The sequence below is a fragment of the Mandrillus leucophaeus genome, unplaced genomic scaffold (genome assembly GCF_000951045.1).
Source record: "Mandrillus leucophaeus isolate KB7577 unplaced genomic scaffold, Mleu.le_1.0 Scaffold837, whole genome shotgun sequence".
In the NCBI taxonomy this organism is placed as follows: Eukaryota; Metazoa; Chordata; class Mammalia; order Primates; family Cercopithecidae; genus Mandrillus; species Mandrillus leucophaeus.
The window spans coordinates 234,817-246,783 of record NW_012109108.1 but is presented as its reverse complement, the minus strand read 5'-3'; the positions used below and the strand labels follow the sequence as shown (position 1 = coordinate 246,783).

Sequence of the window (11,967 nt, the reverse complement as noted above, 5' to 3'; positions counted from 1 at the left end):
AAAAACAAAAAAAAACAAAACTGAGGGTAAAATTTGATGTGTTATGAGGAACTAAAAGTTTCTTTCTCTAGTTGCATTCATACGAAGGATGTTCCATGGCTTTCTTTACATAGGTTTTTTTTTTTTTTTTTTTAATTAGTATGTTGTATATAAATTGAATCATTAATGGATTAGAGCCACTGAATTAAACATACAGTTATTATCTTTAAATGTGAAGACATGACATATCACTGTAAACATTAAGACATGGGAGTTTTGGAGGAGGAAATAAATTGATAGACACATATTATTTTTCTCCACAAATGAGAAACCAAAGGTCCAAGAGAATATACAATGTGCTCAAGGTCATATGCTTAGAAGCTGTCAGAACTGAGATTTAAGTTGGGAGTTAGAAATGTTTGAGAAGAAAAAAATCTCTTCAAGAGTAGGGGGCTATTTAAGAGCAAACATATTTAAGCTTAACAAAATACTATTGTTTTGTAATATATTAAGCAAGATATTACCACTTGGACATGGCTGTTTTCACTCATTCTGCGAATTTGTTCCTGCATAAAAGGAAACACATTCTAAATTACTTAGACATCTTCTGGTATAACACATTTATCTTACATTGCACCAGAAGTATACACAACATCATTCATGAAATTTAGAATAGATCGTATTCTATGCCAAAATTAGCAAAAAATGTCAAAACCCTTTTTATTTTCTAACGTTAGAAAAAGAAATTAGCCAAAGGCTAAGCTCACTATAGTTTGGAAAAATAAACAATTAGTAAGGTTCATATTCTGAGGATAAATAATAACCTACCACTTCTCTAGGACTATGTATTTTTCTATTTAGGGCTATTTATTAATTATTTAAATTTTATCTTTTGCGACTTTTAAGTAAAATATTACCAGGTAGGGTTGGTAGAACACTGTCTCTCAGAATATATTTATGTTAAAAAAGAAGCATGCATTATAAAAATATAACACGTGAAGGAAATACTAAAATATTTTAGATTTAATAAATAATCTCACCTGGGCATGGGCAGCTTGCTAGGGAGGAGAAAACATTCTGTTTTAGTATTTTCATTTTATTTACTCACGAATAAGAAACATTTGCTGGGTACCTTCATTTGTTCAGGGACAATGTTAAATACTGGAGACAACACTGTAAAATACTACAAAATCTCTCAGGAGGACCAGTTGGTTCTAACAGTTATGGAGGTTACATATTAGCCATATCATGCATATGGTACTAAAATATATTATTCAGGTAATTTTCTAGATCAATAATGATGAATTCTATTGGGGCACTGATATGTTTAAATTTATTTGGATACTATTTTAAACACAAGTTACCTGAAAATGGAAACAAGAGTAACAGTTAGGGTCCAAATTAAATTCATTATTGATTTTCATCTTCCTCTATTGATAACGATTAAAAATGCTAGCATGTAATTTTGCTAAATTAAAACAAAGCATTTCCCAAAGTCTTCATTATGTCAAATTTACTTATAGTAACTGAAAGGTTTTTATTGTCCTCCCTAAAGAAAGACTTATATGTTACTCAAAAGGGTTGAAACCAGTGAAAAGCAGATTAGGTGAGTTTTGACAGAAGCAAATCTGATGTTTAGCATTCCTGTTTCCTTTCTCAGAGTCTATACTGTTCCTTAAATGGAAAGTTTATTTGACATATCTGTGATTTCACAGGTAAGCATATTTATGAAATTCTCAACCAGAATGTATCATCGGGGAGATTAAAAGTGAATTTGTGGTAGAATGTACTCACTTTCTCCCTGGTTAGTAATTACGGATAAGATATACAACTTTAGTACAGAAATAAAGAGAACGAGCATTGCCAGCAAATATGCAGGCAAACATACAAATAATATGCCAATTATTGGTCAAGGTTAGAATAAATAATTTCTTAATAAAAATAAAAATATATTTAGAAGTGGCCTCAATTTAAAATTTCTTTTAATTCTATAGTAGAATATGGTTTTGTATTATAATGAATAAAATATTACCAGCTGAAGTTGGTTGTATTCGTTCATTCTACGAAACTGTTCCTATTAAAAAGAAAAATATTCTCAATTGCTTGGATATCATTCAATCCAACCCCATCACTTTCATATGATGAAACAAGAATCTTACAATGCTCTTTCCCAAGGGTAGAGAATGAGGAACTATTAAACCTGAGTGCCATTTCTACCCCAAATAATTTGGACCTCTTCCATTATTCCCTTTTAAAAACATTTTAAAAAGCAACTTCTTGAATTTAAATTATAATTCTGTCTGATATAAATTAGTAACAGCCAATTTTAGTACAATATATCAGAATTATTAAGAAAATTAAAACTTTTTTATTTGCTGACTGTGAAGATTTAACTTTGGCCAAACTAGATTAGAATATTAAATGGACAGGGAAAAATAATTTTTCAAATATTATCCAACATTTATTTATAGTTTACTCTGTGTCATGGATTGCATTAATTGCTTTACATCATCTGATATTTATTATTATTGCCATTTTGGGGTTTAGTTATAGACTTATACTGGGAAAGTGAACGGTTCAACATCACATATGTGTGGGTAGAGCTATGAGTCGAACTCAAGTGTAACCAAATCTACAGACTGCCACTTAAATACTATGTTATGTAGATTCAAAAGGAGACTATAAAATACAAATATTCAAGTGAAACTGTGAATTAGATACCCAGGATAAAAAAAGTTGCTAGTTTTATTTTTAGAGGGGAATAAGAAAGCATCTAGATCCCATCAGACTACTTACAATAAAGTCTAGCAGATATTGAAAAGGATAAATAATTTATCAATACAACATTCTCACTCTTTCCTTGGTATATTTGCCTTTGATAAATCTTTAATGTCACTTTTTCAGATGGCATTGGTATAGTATGTCTTCCCTTGGGGGGTGTGTGTGTGTGTGTGTGTGTCTGTATATGTGAAAGTAAGTGCATTTTAATTTATCCTGGAAAATATTAATATATTTTAAATTTAGCAAACATATCTTACCGCAGACTTACTGAGAGAATTTTCCTTTAAAAAAATAAAAATATGCATAGTTTTAATTTCAGGACATTAATTTACATTTAAAGTTAAAATATGAATCAACAAAACTATTACTAAACAATTACAGTAAATTGATTTTCATTATAAATTCCCCAAAAGCTGAGACAAGATTAATAATTTAAAGCACATATTATAATCACATTGCTTTTCCTTTTCTCACTGCTTTAACCACTACATTGCTCCAAATGTTGGGGGTGGAGGTGAAGTAATGATTTGTATTCACTTAACAGAAATCCCGCTTAACTGAGTTGGTTTTATTTTGGTAACTTGCATGAAGGTCTTCTCCCAAAGTCAAAGGAAAAACAACACCACTTTTTATGTAGGCCGACTTTTGTTCTCAAGATTAACACAGGGCAAAGTGTGGGGAGTAGTTAGAGGAGACCAACGTCTGATTAACCTAGAATTGGTTAAATTCTAAATGGTTTATGAAATGTTTACTTCATTGGCTTATAGGCATTGTAATTGTTAGAATTTTTAACGATAAGATTGAGTTTTAACAAAATCTGAGAAGGACAAAGTAATTGGTTAAAAAATAATAATTTGGACATCACAGATGCCAGATAAAATTGTTTGCCCAGAAATAATGTCAATTTGTCTCTGACAAACAATTGCGTTCTTACTTCTTTTGGATAGCTACTCACATACTAAAACTAGAATAGTGCCACATATACACTGCCTTGTACAAACAGACCTTATGGGATATGTAATCCTCAGAGTACAAGTTTTCATAATGTTTTAAATTAATTGGGACTCAGAATTAATATCACAATTATTTACCTCACTTGATGAACTGATGCTAGATTCCGTCTTCTAAAATAAAGAAAACTAGTGTCAACTATACCCTGGGATTTTTAGAATTTGAAGGAAACTAGTTCGATACCATCATGGTGAAATGCTTACCATGGTAACATTGTAATTGAATTAGTGGTATGGGAAAATTCAGGCGTACTATATTGTATTTTCTTGGAGTGTCAATTTTACTTGAAAATTTATGGCTGTAGGTTTAATAACTTATCTGGGAACATAAAAACTTAAAAGCGATAGTTTTTAATTTAGGAAAACAAACACAAGTTTATCATTGAGTAGAATGCAAATTTTACATAGATTTTTGTGACACAAATGAAACCTCTAAGAAAGAACTGTATTTAGCTGGGTACCTAAAACCCTGGGTTAAACATCTATTCTCATCTGCCCTTGGGGTTTCTGTGATGTGAATAAAATGGAAACATTAAATACAATACACAATCTTAAGATGAAACTAAAATTACATTAGCTTTTAAAATACTTACTTTGAACTATTTATTTTTTATTCAAAGTCCTTTATGTTTATATTTATATATACATATAATTTTACTTCCCAAGTACATACATATTTTAACAGATTAATTTTAATATTCGACAGACTTTATCTCTGGAGATGGTTAATTAACCATATGCAATAAGTCAGCATTTAAAAAAATATATTTGTAAATAGTGTAGCTCACTGATCCTAGGTAATTGCTGCAATAGATTCTTTCTGCCCAAGGAGAGGAAGAGGGGCATGGGTTGACAAACTATTAGGTTGGTGCAAAAGTAATTGACATTTTGCCATTACTTTGTAAAAACTGCAATTACTTTTGCACCAACCTAATAGTATTTCCATTATTTTTAATGGCAAAAAAGCACAATAACTTTTGCACTAACCTATACCTATTGGGTAGTACGCTCACTACCTGTGTCTGATATACTCATGTAAAAATCTTACACGCATACACTTGTATCTAAAATAAAAAAGTAATCTCATGCCCTGGGATGTCAGAGCCAGCGTTCTGTGGGACTCTCATTTTAAACATCCATGCACCTTTTGTTTTTATTTTGTATTTAAATGCATAAGCAATCTTTTTACTAATTATTGTTTAAATGGCTTAAATTCCATCTTCCAATTTCAACTTTATATAGCACATTATACATTTTTGAGTATAATATTCCTGTTTGAGAAGTCCAATAAGTTAAAATTAGAATAGAATTAATTTAAAATTAAGATGTTAACATTTTAAAATTCAGTGTCTTATTCTGCTTAATTTCAGAAGACAGTCTTCTTAAAATGAAGCATACTGCGTACACTATGTGTGATACATAAGTGTAGAGTTCACTAGAATGAACGGGTCTTACCTCAGACTCTGCCATAACATGGTTCTTAAGAAAGGAAAGATAATTAATTTCATTTTTCATGGCAAATAGTCAAACACAAAAGTAATGATTACCAAATAAAATGGATGTTAAAGAAAATAGAAAACTGAGACAATATCAAAGTAATAAGAAAAACTAAAAAGCCTGCCTACCTTATCTCTGAGCTACCTGAACCTGCATTTTGAAATTTAAATAAAACGTTTTGGATTCTTCTATGTTGTAGTAAATCAGTGAAAGCAAGTTTACATTTTCCTTTATCCAGCATGACTTTTCGTTTTCCCTCTTTTAAAACTTAGCTTCTGGACACTGAACAGAACACTGCACTGAAGCTCATGAAGTAAATACAACTGGGCTAAATGAGAGCACTAATTCAATGGTGTATAAATACCTAAGCAAATGAAGTTGCTCCATCTAGTACGTTTTGCTTAGTTTTCACGACTACAGCAATACAGAGATCAGTGACATTATCTGTAGAATTTAAATTCAAAATATTTGTGTTGGTTTAGTTACTCTGGCCAACGTATGATGCAGTATATCTTTTCTTTCTTTGAATTAGAGTTATCTGTCATAGTTTTTATTCAAAATAATAATTTATTTTTGGAAATATGTATTGTTTCTTTTCCTCATATTGGTTTAATAATTTTAAAACAAAGGGTCTCACCTCAATTGACTCATTCCTAGTATCCTGCCAAGACAATCGATCAGTCAGTTATGAAAGATTGTTAAGAAGATTTATATTTTATCTCATAAAGTTTGAGCACCTGCTGTCTCAATACCAATTCTACTAAAAAACTAGTAGACAATCCGAATCAAAGATATTACGTTTAAAGAAAATAATTGAGTATGACTATGTAAATATTCTTGAGCCAGATATTGTATTACTTCATATAATATCCTTGATAAAGCATTCATTTAATTTTGGTGATAAATGTGAACACATAATTGCATTTATTTGTTTATTTGCTGTTTCATTCATTCACATTAATGCCTTGTTTCATCACAGTCACACAATTAAGTCAAGAAATCATTATCTTCAGAATTCTCAGCAGAATCCATTAGTCACTACAAATGTATGAGTGAAAAGTTCGAGGAAAGGAAAAAACATAGAAAAATGTTTTTTTCTTTTCCTAAATGAAAACTTTTTTGCTACTACAAGAATATATACTTTTGTCATACTCTTTCAAGAAAAACTTTGGTACCTTGATTTCATCACTCTGTTTTTCTCTCAGAACTTTTCTCTGCTAAAAATCAATAAAGTGTACCTTGTAAAATATGTTTTCATGAAGACAAACTTTTAACATAATTTAAATTTCGTTGATGCTTCTTACCCTGTTCATACCATTGATGTATTCCTTAGGGATAAAAAAGAAAAGATAAACAATATTAGTGAAACAAGACATAAATGAGTGGAAATCTATGAGAAACTATACTTCACATCGTGCTGATACAAATTTAAAAATAAACCTATTTTTCCTGAATGAACTAATATTCCTTATTATATCATTTCTAACCCTAAATGGTCTTTCCCACTACACAATTAAGTCAATCAAATCAGCAATCTTTAGAATTCTCAGCAGAATTCATTAGTGCTGATACAAATTTAAAATAAATTTATTTTTCATGAAAGAGCTAGTATTCCTTAGTGTATCATTTCTAACCTTTAAGTGGTGTTTCCCTACACTTTCTTTGCGTAAGACTACTATGTAAGTGTGCAATTAACAATATTTTTACATTGTTCCACTCAATTTTGTTATCCTTGACTTTCACTTTGTTTTAGGCACTGTTCTGAGTCTCCTGATCTTAACACTTACTTCCCTTTGTTAATTGTACCGTATATTCTGTGGAGTCATTCTTACCTCTCTTGATTCTAATGGTATAGGCTACAAAAAAAAAAAAAAGGTTATGTTAAAATTCATTCATAGTTGGGTTATCTATCAAATCATTTAGATAATGTCCTTGAATTAAAATATGATGTTCTTCTATTCAGCAATTAAGTCAAAAAATTATAGAGAATATGACACATACGTATTATTTACAGTTAAGAGCATTCTATTATAAGGAGTAAGGAAACTGTAAACCTCCACATATGTCATGGAAAGGAGAGCAGAATGTTTTGGAGAGGCAAACATTTAAGTACAAATGAAAATATAAAGTGACTCTTTAATATATGCATATCTTGTTTCTATATTCTTTCTGGGCGTTTGGGTGACTGAATGATGGGAAGAGTTGATCAACTTAGGTTACAAAACAACAACAAAAAACCTTTTTATTTTTAAGGCAGTTTCTTGCTCTATCGCCCTGGTGCTATCATGACTCACTGCAGCTTTAACCTCCCACGCTCAAGTGACCCTCCCACCTCAGCTTCCCAAGTAGCTGGGACCACAAGTGCATGGCACCACATCCGACTATTTTTTTTTTCAAATTTTTTTGTGGAAATGGGGTTTGGTTATGCTGTTTAGGCTGGTCGCAAATTTCTGGGCTCAAGCAATCCTGCCTCAGCCTCCCAAAGTGTTGGGATTACAAGTGTGAGCCACTGCACCCAGTATAAAAAAAAAAAAAAAATTATAAATATAAATTAAATAATTTTTCCCAGAAAAATGTTTCTTCTTTTAAGAATAAATGGATAACACTTACCAAAACAAGCCTGAGAAACTTTCCTTCTTTGATAATTTCCTATTGAAATTAAATTGTGAATTATAAAAATAATAAAAACACCAAAAAAAACCACATTATTCCCATTTGAACACAAATACTCCATTTAATTTGGTAAACCAACAGATTTCTAGGGTAGAAGAACAAATAATTAGTTTTAGTTTTATATCTAATTTTACAATCTAAAGAACACCTACACCTTAATTAGTTCCTTCTTCACCAGGCCAGGAAATTTAATAAGTCTATGCTTACCAAACTAACTAAGAAGTCGAATAGGAATTTCATCAAACAGAATTGAGAGAGCAATCCAGGTACTTGAGTTGTTGGATGCATTTGAAGGGAAATAAAAATTGTAAAGAAGAAGACATTCAACATGCATGATAGCAAATTGAAAGAGAGAAAAAGGAAGAGAGAATCTTGACTCCTCTTAAACAGAGCTTACCTCACTGCTCTCTGATGGATTCTGTAAAAAATAATAAGTTTAAAATGGTATTATTCCAATTGCAGGACAGAATGTAGGATTAATTGTGCTCATAGAAAGTTGTGATAGAGGTAACTAATTCAAGATTCAACATCTCAAATGAGACCAAACTGTAAATCATAGGCTTGAATACGTGTAACACTGAAAAAAGCAAGAATACATTATAATAAGCACGTCAACAGATTCTGTTTAATTAACTACTTCTCTTGGATAAAAATAAGACTTTTATTAACATAAATGTTTATCTAAGTCTGTGTGTCGTCCTCTAAGTTTGTGAGAGCAAATTACGTCTGGCAGTGCTTGAACTAAAGAAATGGTGCGTCAGCAAAAGTGAAACAGGTTGTTTCATAGAGAAGGGAAGAGCACATTTGGAGTATATGCTTCACAATTAGAGTGAATTCTTGGAATGCAGAATAGAGTATTTACCTGAAGGAGTTCTGGGTATCTAAGAGGAAGTTTCTGTGAAAAACAATGCAAGAATTGTAAAACAAAAAGTAACTAAAATGACAGTAACAATATAATAATACACATATAATATGATGATTTTTGACACTGCTATTTTCAAAAGGTACGTGTTTTAATAACAATATTTGTCAGAGACCAAGTTTCTTTGGGAATACAGTGGAAAAAAAGAAATCATAATTATTTTATAGACAAATATCAAAGGAAAATAATCATTTCCTTTCTTTAGATTATGGCTGGGAGTTGAGAAAACTATGTAAAACATCTTTTAAAAAGCAAAAATTCTGGGTTAGAATTTATAATTCTGGGTTAGAATAATAAACAATTTATTTAGTTTTCTGAATTATTTATATTACACCAAAATTCTAAAGATGATTTTAAACTAGTATAAAAAAATGTTGGGCAAATTATAATTTCCTAATTCAAATGTTTAGGTTTTATTTTTATTTTTTATTTTTATATACTTTAAGTTCTAGGGTACATGTGCACTATGTGAAGGTTCGTTACATATGTATACATGTGCCATGCTGGTGTGCTGCACCCATTAACTCGTCATTTACATTAGGTGTATCTCCTAATGCTATCCCTCCCCGCTGCCCCCACCTCACAACAGGCCCCAGTGTGTGATGTTCCCCTTCCCATGTCCAAGTGTTCTCATTGTTTAATTCCCACCTATGAGTGAGAACATGTGGTGTTTGGTTTTTTGTCCTTGCCATAGTTTGCTGAGAATGATGGTTTCCAGCTTCATCCATGTCCCTACAAAGGACATGAACTCATCCATTTTTATGACTGCATAGTATTCCATGGTATATATGTGCCACATTTTCTTAATCCAGTCTATCATTGATGGACATTTAGGTTGGTTCCAAGTCTTTGCTATAGTGAATAGTGCCTTAATAAACATACATGTGCATGTGTCTTTATAGCAGCATGATTTACAATCCTTTGGGTGTAGCATGATTTATAATCCTTTGGGTATATTGTCTAGGCTTTATTTTTATCATTGCTTAAATTATATGACAATTGATCTCCATCTGCATAGACTTCATGTTAAACAGTGACATAAACAAACACATAACTCTATTGTTTCCTTTGGAATAAAAGTGTAGCATCTATTTTCTGGGCTGCTTTTCCCCACTTCCTGGTAAAATGACAAGATAAGAACTTCTCAGGTGGTTCATTCCTGAGGAAGATGTATCATTGTTTTGGTAACTTGCAAGCAGAGATTTCTTTCTACTGATGCTTAGATTATAGCATAAACAAAGACTATTGGTTCAGAAGTTGACAATGACTGATTCTGCAGTTTCCAAAGGGGAATGTAGAGAACAAGTCTGTCAGTGCAAACAACAGACTATATCTGCATTTCAGAAATTTTGCTTCTGTATGAGATAATTTCAGTGTCCAAATATCTCCAATCATCCCTCTAAACTGATGTTTTTTCAGTCAGGTGTTTATTCTTCTCATTCATTAACTACACATAACAAGAGAATAGAGAAACTTTTTGGTTCACATCCCTATCTAATTGATATAAACACTCTTTTTGAGAAGAAAGGTAATTTTAATATGCATTATCTAGTTTCATTATTTACATTGTTTACAGTGACCACAATAAATTGATCACTCAATCAGCTGAATCACCCCAGGTTTCTATCCCTTGTGGGGGGAAGAAAAGTTGACACAAGCCATTTCAGATGAGGGTTTGATTTTGATTCCAAAAGTAGGATACATTGGAACATGTGGCTTTGTGTTATATTTGGTAAAGAAATGTTGGACTACTATTACATTTTTAGAAACATGAGAATTTTGTAGTAGACTCAAGGAACAGGCCTAATCACATTGTTTGATGCTACTTATTATGTTGTGCACTACCTTATTCTTTTTCTTACTTTTAAATTTTTAGCTCTTTTTTATTGTGGGGTGCTTATAATTCAAGTCAGACATTTTATTCAGAGTTAAGGCTCTCAGTGGACTGTATAACAGTGATGAAAATGGGAAGCATTACTGCATTTCTATTGTCAAGACTTCAGAGGCCAATTGGAGATCATGCAGTGCTTGAAGATTATTCCTCTGGGTATCCTATGTTTGATGAAGTTTCAGGTCATTTCTAACAAGAATCTAAATCTTTCTAAATTCTCTACCGAACTTACAGGCCTGGCAAGAGCAACAGCCACAAGACAGGTGAGAATGAGAAGCTTCATGGTGATAAAAGCCTATGTAAGACGACAAAAAAAGAAAGAGTTAGATATTATTATATGAAATTTATTTCCTGAAAAAAAAATCCTTGATTTTTCAACAAAGGAGCAAATGTTGATAAAATAGGCTTATATGAGGAGCTGTAACGTGAATTTTTATAAACTTAAGATTTTAAAAACTTTACTACTCAATATCAATGTTTATCATTCTAGTCATAGTTCTTATATTATTCAGAAATACTTATTTCTTACAAACATTTTTCTTCACTAACTCTTTAAAACATGACATTTTGTCCTTAATGTAATAATATGGACTTAGAGAAACAGAGAAGTGCTAATTTTGAAATACAATTGAAAAAAGAAAACACTTTTCCTCCTAGATCACAAATCAGATTTTCTAAAGTGGGCAATAAAGTAAAATCCACTGAGAACTGGAATTTAATTTGATTGAAAATTTTTGAAAATGAGTTTCTCTTTTAAATCTATTTGAGAGCATTCTTTTCTTTTAGAGTCTTCATGAAAAATCCTGTCTGCATGTTATATAAAAGCTATTAATCTCCTTCAATTATTTTTTAAAATAATCTAGTCATAACTTCATGTTTTGCTACATTGGAATATTCATGACATAAATACATGAAGATGATTGAATTGGATAGAATCAAAATATTGACATGTCTTATATTTGATTTCTTTAGTTTCATTAAATTGCAAGCACCCAGAAATATGGACATTCACATGTACCGGGAAAATGGTTTCCAGTGAAATCATTAGAAAAAAAATCAGGTCACACATGCTATTTGTTCACATATTAATCAACATACTAACGTTGACATTTATATATATTGCTTCAGTCTACAAATTTTAGAATCTAAATGTGTTAATGAAGGCATATTTTTGAACTCAAATAAATTTACTATTTGTGTCTTTCTGAATATCT

General features: G+C 31.1%; 1 protein-coding gene across 1 annotated transcript in view; it reads right to left on the bottom strand.

Annotated features, from left to right (window-relative positions):
- The window catches only part of CSN1S1 (casein alpha s1), a 14,694-nt gene extending 3,652 nt beyond the window's left edge, over positions 1-11,042 (bottom strand). The window contains exons 1-13 of the mRNA XM_011968283.1: positions 10,986-11,042; positions 8,803-8,835; positions 8,338-8,358; positions 7,100-7,123; positions 6,572-6,595; positions 6,443-6,484; positions 5,905-5,928; positions 5,226-5,249; positions 3,852-3,884; positions 3,018-3,041; positions 2,012-2,053; positions 1,020-1,037; positions 504-545 (exon numbers count right to left, since the gene is read on the bottom strand). Coding sequence (XP_011823673.1) covers positions 504-545; positions 1,020-1,037; positions 2,012-2,053; positions 3,018-3,041; positions 3,852-3,884; positions 5,226-5,249; positions 5,905-5,928; positions 6,443-6,484; positions 6,572-6,595; positions 7,100-7,123; positions 8,338-8,358; positions 8,803-8,835; positions 10,986-11,036 — 402 coding nt within the window. The 5' untranslated portion in view covers positions 11,037-11,042. The remainder of the gene's footprint in view (positions 1-503; positions 546-1,019; positions 1,038-2,011; positions 2,054-3,017; positions 3,042-3,851; positions 3,885-5,225; positions 5,250-5,904; positions 5,929-6,442; positions 6,485-6,571; positions 6,596-7,099; positions 7,124-8,337; positions 8,359-8,802; positions 8,836-10,985) is intronic.
- Positions 11,043-11,967: the final 925 nt, after the last annotated feature.